Source organism: Protomyctophum parallelum, assembly GCF_964188405.1.
Source record: "Protomyctophum parallelum genome assembly, chromosome: 22".
NCBI classification, from domain to species: Eukaryota; Metazoa; Chordata; class Actinopteri; order Myctophiformes; family Myctophidae; genus Protomyctophum; species Protomyctophum parallelum.
In genome coordinates this window covers 11,599,910-11,610,359 of record NC_139714.1, presented here as the reverse complement: position 1 = coordinate 11,610,359, position 10,450 = coordinate 11,599,910, and the positions used below count along the sequence as shown (strand labels likewise).

The following is a 10,450-nucleotide window of genomic DNA, read 5'->3' as shown; positions in this document are numbered from 1 at the left end:
GAAAATGATTTAGTCCCTTGTTTGTGCCGAATCTGGGTTGTACATGGTTTGTTGCACTCCCTCTGGTGTTGTGGGTGTGGACTTCCTTAACATTAAGGAAGTATTTAGACAGACAGGTACATGGGTATCTTGGTGGTGTATCGAATCTTGTGGACCAGACCCATTGCAAGATGCTGCACTCTGTCGTCGACCCTAAGCCATTCCAGCCTGTCAAAGTGGGCAGGGGTGAGGTGGGTTCGGGGGGTGAGGCCAAGTAGGAGCCTGAACAGTTTGTTTTGGGAGGTCTGGAGCCTTGTTTTAAGGGCCTTTGATAGATATAGATATACAGCCTACTCTGTTTGTATTCAAAGTTTGGTTTAAGTTAGGAAAAAAAGGTTGAGTTAAAGTACAAAAGAATTGCGATCAAAATGGTGGTAAAACAAATAAACATAGCCTACCGGTAAACCACAAGGCAGTCAATAGCATGAGCGTCACATCTCTATTGATCCATCCACTTTACCGCTTTATCCATCTATTCATTTCGCACCTATGCCACCATGTGGAACGCCCTACCAACAGTCATTAAGACATGCAAATAACTTGACTCCTTCAACATCGCTCTCAAATGGCACCAGTAGCCTACGGAGTGGAGTACGGAAGGCTGCAATTAAAAAAACTGGCCCCTGTACTCACAGGCACAGCTAAGTCTTTGTATTGAGTTCAGAACAATCTGAATCCCCAACCCAGCACCCCTTTTCCCCCTCACTGTATGGGTCCTTAACCTCGCCTCGCCATCTCATTGGCGACTGTGAACTATATGAATGAATATAACTAGTAACTACTGCATTGTTATATGCAATCTGTTCACTGGGTCCTTAACCTCGCCTCACCAGGCTTTCCACCTCGGAGGAAACTGTGTCCTTAGACAGTGTAATTTATTACAGTCCTGTTAAGCACACTTCAGCAGAGCTGAAAGACTTTAGCTTGCATCAAATAGTGATTCAAACATCAGTAGTCGGCCTACTATCCAAAGGAAAAACATTATTTCTATTGTCATTCAAATATAATGCAATTTAATATCTACCAGTACATATACTGTAAATATCTATATAGTTTTTAAGAATAATTACTTGGGTCATGGTCTTAATTAGGATTAACCAATTAAATTATATACTTAGTTGACCAGAGACACCCTGCATGGCTCTATATACACTAGCTATTTCTGATGATTTCTATCCCAGAATAAGAAAGCTAGGGTTCAGCTTGTTACAAATTCTTCTCTACTTGGTCTTGAGTCTTGACCCAGTCTGGCTTTGAATCTAACAAACAAACTGGGTCAAGACTGACTCGATAAGAATTGTTAACCACATGAATCCTATCATTCTTTTAAAGTCTAAATGGTCTTTATTGTAAAATACCATGTTACTAAATAATATCAAATATCACACAGAGATTGACGTTTTAGGCATTTTATATTATTGTGTGTGACAATAGCATTACACATCTTACAGATGAATAGATCAAACTTAAGGAAAATGAAAATAACATGTCTGCGATAACTGTTTGGGGAGCTTTGTATCCCAAATTAATGACCAACTCAAGTTAATATCAAAGAAATAAAATCAACTCGTAACTTTGTCCAACTCAATGTCAGTAATTACAAACATGTTGAGTTGACATACAAATGTCTCAGAGTAAGAACACATTTTGAGTTTCACCTTGTATTTTCATCTTTAAAAGAGAAATATGAATACATATTTCAAGTGGTCTTTCATCTCTTTGGGTCCTCTCAATCTCCTTTGCAAAGTCTTGGGAGCTTTTCATTCAAAATCTGTACAGGACTACATAAATATATAGCCTACAACTTTTAGCCTGAATTCAAACATTTCTGTATGAGAGTTATGACACCATACGACATGCGTCGATACATTTCCATGGGAACATAGTTTCGGTATGTTGATTGGCTGTTCTTGGTTATGAAACCTCCATATGAGCTGTTAGGGAGCTGTTGGCCCCCTGCGATGCCGTGTTGACCACCAGGCGCTCTCTGCCGCCAAATACCTCGGCCACTGCACACAAAATGATAGTGGTCACAACTTAATAGGTATACAACAATTCTTAGTAAATGAACACACAACAAACATTCCAGACATTTCACTATTCCAGAGCAAGTGATAGTTTTTGATGCATTCTTAATCTTATCAATATAAATACGATCACATAGGAATTAGGAATAATGCAGGGTTCATAATTCATGGTCAGTAGAGGAAAAACCTTTACAGCTATTTAAGCTGCTCTAGCGTCAACACCTGCTAACAGCAGAATATATAATCCACTCTACTCTCTCTAACCCAAATAATTTGAACAGAATCTGAACTAATATTCATTTGCATATTTATTTGCAGCAATAGTGAAACTAAATATGTTCTGAAACTAAAACATTCTGTAGAAGACTCTGTGTTGAAACATTAATCTATAATAACGCCTTGACTGGGAGCTATTGCGTTGCAGACAATATTTTTGGTCAAACTAAAACTGTACCTGCAGCGACATCACTTATGTCCCAGACCCTTAGGCCATCCTTCTGTCCGCCAAAGGTATAGACAAAGGGCATGTCAGGGCAGCAGGCGGTACAGAACAACACCCCCTGTGTGTGTAGAGAGAGAGGTACAATAACACGTTAGAATTCCATCTACAATTTAGGCATTTAGCAGATGTTCTTTATCCAGAGCAAGGTAAACACATCAAATGCATAGACAGTGTAGCGCCTCAGTAATCTAGAATCATAGGTAAAACAAGAACTTAGCATCAGTCTAAACAGTATCGTATTAAAATATAATAATCTGTACATTGCAACTACAGAAACTATAGGATGCCAGGTCAACAAATTAACTTGGCATCCGTCTAAATAACATGCTATGTGGCTGTATGGTCGTTAAGTTTAGGTCAAGTGCATCTCACCACAATGTTTGAACACTTTTACCCCAATGGAGCATACTATTTAACAAAGGTCTTGTGAGAACATGTTTTTAAAGTGTGTTTCTTGGTAATGTGAAGAACTTAGAGACACTTACCATCTTCATGTCTCGTGAATGTATGAGGTTGGGTTTGTTGCTCAGGATGTCCCAGATCTTAACGTGTTTGTCCTCTGATGAGGTGACCAGACATCCTTTAATCTGGCTACTAAGCTCCAAACCTGCAGAAATAAACAATATAAAAAATCTATTATAGTCACACTGGGTGTTTAACCACTTAAACGCAGTTGACAGGGGTCCCCCAGGGTTCTATACTAGGTCCGCTAGTATTACTTTCTACACCAAAATCTTTGCTGAATTTATTTCAGACTCTGGGTAAATCTTTGGAAAACATTCGACTGTCATGCCTTAAAGTTCTCCTACCCGTCACCTCTCCATCGTGTGCTCTTAGTGTGAAGACAGGTTTGTCTGAGCGAGCATCCAGACAGTAGATAAAACCATCCTCTGTGCTAGTCTGCAACACAACAATTTAGTCATTTATCAGATGCTCTCAAAACAGCAATCTGTACATTGAAACTATAGGAGAGTAGGTAAACAACAAACCTAGCATTTATCTAAATTATGTTGACTTCTTCAATAAAGCTTAGGGTATATAAAAAGAGCTGATGGCCTGTCAGCATTATCTAGAGCCTGACTAATATATTGGTTTGGCCAATATATTATTTAACGTTTTTTTAATGACATGACAATTATGTAGCTTATGTGTTGCAAATTCTCAAAAAATAGCTGTCCAAAACTTTTTCAACACGTTATAAGCTTGTAAATCGGCAATTCTTGAAATGTTTGGAAGAGGGAATACGTGGTTAAACAAAATAGTTTGTGATTATCTATCGAAAATGTTTATTTTTATATAGGTTAGTTTTGTTTATGCTAATAATTTAAACGTTCTTCAATTGATTCTAAGATTTTGTCACAGGCCAGGCTCTAGCATCAACACCTGCTAACAGCAGAAGCCTGTGAAGTTGTGGACCTACCAGGAAGTTGTTGGGCGAGAAGTGGTTCCATATCACCCTCTCCACCTGACCGCTGAACCTCCAGGTACGATTGCTGTCAGGACTGCGACAGTCATGCAGCATCGCTGACCTGAGGACGAGATGAGACACAGAAAGTCATATGTTTCCTCATCTGACCAAAACAATGAATAATATACAGCCATTATTTGACCTTTTGTGTTGGTACCGGCAACTATGCAGCCTCTGTCCCGATTTTAACCACTTTCAACCTGGCATCCCTAGAGGGTATGTGGGTGACATCATCCTCATACCCGGAAGTTATGCAAGAACGCCTGAGTGTCAAAAAACTACTTTTCTGGCCTTGACAGCCCATACATCCAAACAGAAAAGTCTTATCTGATTGCATTAAACAACATTAAACGACTTTAAACTCACTTTGACACTCGATTTGGCACTCACTTTATGCATGCTCATACCCTCTATTCTGAGTATGTCATTACAGGCAACACTTTTTTAAAGGTTGTCAGAAAGTTTCAAAAATATTGCACAACCTACAAGCTCATAAAGCCTCACACTTTGTGAGCTTGTAGATTGTCTTTTGGTGTTTTTGAAGAACCGATCAAATTCTATACTAATTTCAAATTCAGTAGAACTGATTCAGCAATTCTTTATGAAATTAGTCAAAACATTGTTCAATGAGCAGTTCTCGTTGGGCTACGAGTCCCCAAAATCCATCAGTCTGGCTCTAAAAATCTCAATTTGGTATGGAATAAACATATTAGAAATATAAACATATACACAAGTTAGAGAGCGAAAATAGATGAAGCGTTAAAATCTAATGGCCTTAATCGAGGCAACTTACTTATCATAAGACCCTGAGATGAGGGTCTGAGCCTCGAAGGGGTGGAATGCTATCGTTTGAACCTGAAAAAGAATGTTAAAATGAGTTATGACACAACAGACCCACAGCAGGGTGTTTCTAAAGCATCAGTCAGGGTGTTGTAGAATTGGACATGTTAGTAAAGCTACAGTACAAGCATTTTGTTTTTTACAAATGAATGTGTGAGGAGAGAGAGAGAGATTGACGGAAGGCTATAATGAGAAATGTATGAAATGAACAGTAGATAATTAATCCTGGTTCTAAATGTATACCTTATCAGTGTGTCTACGTAGTGTTGTGGCTGGCTGGCCTTGAGACAGATCCCACAGTATGATGGTTTCATCTGCTGATCCACTGGCCAACACATTCCTGCAAGAGTCACAATATGTCCTTGAACACAAACACCTCAGTGGAATTCAGTCATGTAGTGTAAGGCGTGTGTGTGGCTCACTGACGTGACGAGTTTGTTCCAAGACAGGTCCAGCACTGCATCCGTGTGTCCCACTACAGCTTCTGCCGCGGCCTGGGAGCACAGACAAGAAGAATGCCATCAGAAGATCAGAAAATAATTATGTCATCGTGACAATCCTCTCAGTTTGAATCCTTGCATGCATTCAGTTGTTGCTTTACATGCCTGAAGGATGATACGTTTTTCATAAAAAAGCCTCATGCAGCATCTCACCAAAGTGTGAGCTGAAATCCACACCTTTTCTTCAGCCATAAACTCAATAGAAAATGAATAGACACCACATAATGTTCAAAATCAAACCTTTTTACTCTTCTTTTTCTTCTTGCTGGCCTTTTTGTTGCCAAGGGAGAAGACTGGCTCCAAGCTGTCCACCATGTCCAGGTCCCAAATATCTATCTTAGGAGTCATGTTCCCCACAGCAGCATAGTTCACTGAAACACACAGCATGCACGTTAAGCTCATGTGTTTATATAGTGAATGGACTCAAAATAGTGTGCAGGCAAATGGGCTAGGCTAGTGGTTCTCAAACATTATCATGTCAACCCCGAAAATAAGAGATTTGAGAAGAGAAATCTCTGAAATAGCACAAGCTCATAAACATATTATGAGCTTGTGCTATTGCCCAAATGAACCCCTCAAGGACGCCTGGGGTCCCCCAGTTTAAGAACCAATTGGCTTGTAGACTTGACTCCTGGCCTACTTTCTTTCTCTTATAGAGTATAATTCATGTTTGGATAGTCATAAAAACTGAAAGAAATGGTAAGTGTGTTGGATTAAAGTTATTTTATTACAGTGATTAACTGAGGGACGGGTATAATGGTGGTATGTACTTAGAACAAACGACATGGAGAGAGGATAATGTTGTGCTTGGGGGTGAAGGATTGGGCAAGTGAAATGTTTTAAAGATGATGGACATGACAATGAAAAATGGACAAATGAAAAGGATTTTACCTTGCCCTTCTCCTGGGCTGGGGTCAAAGTTCAACCACTCTACACACAGGGGATATGCTGGCAGCAGGATGTGATGGTGAACATACTGAGATCTCTCCTCAGAGTTGAAGACTGTAGAGGGATGATATTCACATATAAAAGGCAAGAACTGATTAATGGCGTAGCAGATCTCTTGTGTTCAGAAGTTTGGTAAGGTTTTGTAATCATAAAATGTGAATATATATATATATGACAGGCACACGTGACCCTTCAAGAAATTGACAAAGTGGATGATAAGAATGTAACTTGGTCAGATTAAGAGACTGAACCCATGTCATGACATTGTATGCATTTGGCTCTGAGAATCTGCTCCAATTCTCAAATCACTCTGGTTTTGATGTCGTACAGTGCTGAGATATCAGGATACAAGTTACACCTGCTCACAGCATATTAACTGATCTACCAGGCAGACATATATAATTTAGGTAGGGGTGAATGGGACTCAATATTTCCTTCAGTTTTTCAGTTAGCCTTCACTCAATGTGACACACTGTGAGGATATTTTTGTTGCAAAACACTGACACTTAAGGGTAAATCAGGCATAAGTCATACTTAGGTAGCACTGCAGTGCAACTAAGAGGCCAGAAAGTACTGCTAATATTCAGCGATCATGCACAAACTCTGATCCATGTTTTCGTCACCACACATCAAGATTACTATAACTCATAATTTGCCAGACTGCCCCAGAATTCAACCAGCCATGTCAATTTGTATAAAATCATGCAGCTAGTTACAAGTTCTTGTAAGCATTCTTCCAGTTCAAGGTATCAGGGTTTGTTTCTTTGATTTGTTTTACGTTTATTTAAACAGATAATCTATTGAAATCTGAGGTGTCATACTCAGGAGAGACCATTCTCAAGAGATTATTTATTCCCAAATTGTATTGCTTGTTTTTAAACCAGAGATGAGAGTTCTAATCTGTGTCCCTTGATGCTGTCACCACTTATAACAATGAAGTTTGTAGGAGCATTTGCCCAAGGGCTCCACATTGTGCAATAATGTTCCATTGGGAATCAAATACAGACTTGTCATTGTATTTTCAATTATATCTGTGAAGCACTTTGTAAACTTGTGTAAGTTGTGTTTGTGCTATATTACGTTTATTATCATCATCATTATGAATAATGAGTTAAATTACCATAAACCTCCAGATTGCAGCAGTCTTTCTCAGCCCGGCCAGCTAGGATAAGGTTATCTGTAGGTTTGATTTGGAAGTCGTCTCTCTCATACTGGTCCTAAAGATCAAAACAAAAGCACAAATACTGGTCAGCTTCAATGCAAGATAACTGTTTCATGAATTAATAATTAAAAAATTGACTGTATTATAAAAGTAATTGCTTTGTTGGGTTTACACAATGTGTCACAATGTGCTGTTATAAAGCGTAGTTGGAAAACTAGAGTTTTCTGTGGTCAGAAAACCATAGACCATTTCAATAACCTATGAATCACGACCACTTGAACCCCAGCATCCTTATTCTGGGGTGGGAACATTTTCCAAAAACAACACTTTCTCATCCACGCAACATGAGCTTGTAGATCAGCTATTTATGGTGAAGAGATTTGGTGTAGATTGAAAAAAATTATAATAATAAATTAATAATAGAAAAAAGGGTTTACCAAGTACAGTTACAACTCAGGATCGTTTTACAAAGTGTAGAGGGTGGTTGAAGCGATAACCATCATGCAGAACACTCACTGTATCTTTGATGGTGATGTACGGGTCCTCAGTGTTGGAGCTGAACACAGTGAGACCAGCCAGACTGTCACCAAGGTTAGCCGTCACTGTACACAAACATCAATATTCCCAGCTTTAAATCTGAATTGAATAATAATAATAAAGTCAGCCTTTTATTTATTGTGGAAGAAGGGACATCCGCACACTGCCACTAGCTAGTTCAGAGCAATTTTATTAATTGAGCAACGTTTCGGTCTTGCAACCTTCCTCAGGCCTTTCGCAAGACCGAAACGTTGCTCAATTAATAAAATTGCTCTGAACTAGCAAGTGGCAGTGTGCGGATGTCCCTTCTTCCACATTGTATACTCTTTGTCATCATCGCACCTGCTCCAAATTGCCTGCCGGGTGTGCGGAAGTCTTCTCTCTATAAGCCTTTTATTTATTAAAACTTGCATAGGTGTCTTTCCTATGCAAGTTTCCATTTAGTTTTTGTCAGTGAAAATGATTTCGTCATAGTTTTAGTCGACGAAAACAACACTGAAACATACAGGACAATACTGTAAGTAAACAGACCTTCATCTTCATCCTCATCGTCGTATCTTTCCAAGTTGTACTCTGCCAGCTCGTCGACCTCCTCTCTCTGTCCTCCGTTCTGATCCTGCTGGGACTCCGTCTTTGAGTCACCACTCTGCTCCTCGTCACCAGCCAGGCCCTCGTCTTCCTCATCTGCTACCTCCCTGACATCAGAGGACAAACACAGGGGTTCTCAACCTGTTCTGGACCAGGGCCCGCTTGAAAACCCTCGAAAGTGTTTGCAGCCCACCCATATTAATAATAGTATATTAATATTAGAATATTAATAGAATAATGATAGCATATTAATTAATAGAGCAGTATCACTTAAACATTTTGCTGTAATATCCTCATGGCCCACAGGTTGAGAACCACTAGATAAACACATGACATTTAACCTCTGATTTTGCATTAGAGCCAATGTTTGACAGTCATTTTGTATTCTCGATCATGCCTACAACATCTACATTTATTGTAATACCACTCCAAATAATTGCCGAACTCTTCCTCAGACTTTTATTGGTGGCATTCCAATAAATGTTGACGGGACGGAGCATGAAATGTAAGTATATTTATAGTTGAGTGAGTGAACCTACCCCAGCTCGTCTTTGGCCTCAGCAATGATGCGCTGTAGCTCCTCTGGATTCAACTCAACCTGAGTCAGGGTCAAAAGAGCAGATAGATCAGAAAGGGGGGGAATCAAGTAAACTACATTTAATATATCAGTTAAAGAGGTTCATAACGTTCGTTTTTAATTGCTTTCAGAAATCATACATGAGTTTAAAAGACAATCGAGGTCACACGGTCATCAACTTCACCTTACAGTGTGTGAGTATATCTGTCGATCTGTATAAGGTTTACACAAATCGACAGATATAATACTGACGTTTAAATAACAGAATACAACATTTTGAAATACAAAAACAATTTATCACAGATTTACCCCCCAAAAAAGAATACATTACAATCGTCTACAATAGCCTAAAATAAATAAATAAATGTACTAAATTATCCCCTCACTGCTACCCTTTATTTTATGTATAAACAACGTATACTGACAAAAAGTTTAATTATTTGACTAAAAGGCAAACAAGTTGGCAAAAAAATAAACAAACATCTGCATGTGGACCAAAACCAGAAAGCAGTTGTTTTGACGAGTTTAGCCATTTAGCCTGCATAGTGCATACTACTTACTTTGTCTGGTATTTCCTTTGAAACTCCACGTCTCACCCAGCCCACGCAGGTTATCTGGGAACTCATGATCGCAGAATTAAATAAGTAAAATACAATAATGTAAAATAAACTGAACTGTCGGGTTAGTATATTTCAGATTGGACAGGCACGTTCACGTGCGAGTCTAGTTGTTGCTTTGGGTCCTGCGCTAGCAGTGTTTGTCGCATGTGTATGACGTAGCTGTACACTTTGGCCAACGATGTTGCCTGATCACAATTTCAATGAAGCCAATATTTATTTGAGACATGAGTAACTGGTTTTCTTTCTTTCTCCTAAACTTTTTAACATCACCTTCACAAGTTTACACCATAAGGTAGTGTGACAATGTAGAATGAAAAATAAGATGTCTGCCTAAAAGTACAGTACTTGTTAGAGTTAAAGATTTAGCTGGGGACCTGGAGTCTTACAGCGCCACCAACAGGTGGATTTTTGTGACTCAAATCAAGAAGGCAGTGTGCAATTTACGTGGAATTTTTCACAGACTTTCATACTAGACTGAGGAATATATCCCACCCTTTTCACATTTGTAATTTGGCCAGTTACAGCGCCACCAACAGGTCGATCTGTTGTTGTTGTTGTTGTTGTAGTATAGTAACGACCCAGCACACTCAAACAAAAGAGGCTGATGACCCCCCATTGGGCCCCCTCAACTCTCACTATATA

General features: G+C 39.1%; 1 protein-coding gene across 1 annotated transcript; it reads right to left on the bottom strand.

The window, feature by feature from the left end:
- Positions 1-1,432: 1,432 nt before the first annotated feature.
- pwp1 (PWP1 homolog, endonuclein) lies at positions 1,433-9,905 on the bottom strand. Its single transcript, XM_083757531.1, has 15 exons — positions 9,749-9,905; positions 9,151-9,209; positions 8,555-8,718; positions 8,003-8,088; positions 7,445-7,541; positions 6,268-6,378; positions 5,617-5,747; positions 5,303-5,370; positions 5,120-5,216; positions 4,830-4,891; positions 3,989-4,097; positions 3,378-3,468; positions 3,054-3,175; positions 2,521-2,626; positions 1,433-2,048 (listed from the first exon to the last, which is right to left on the bottom strand). The coding sequence occupies exons 1-15, from the start codon at positions 9,812-9,814 to the stop codon at positions 1,954-1,956; spliced, it is 1,464 nt and encodes a 487-aa protein (XP_083613657.1). The 5' UTR covers positions 9,815-9,905; the 3' UTR covers positions 1,433-1,953.
- Between the last annotated feature and the right edge of the window lie 545 nt (positions 9,906-10,450).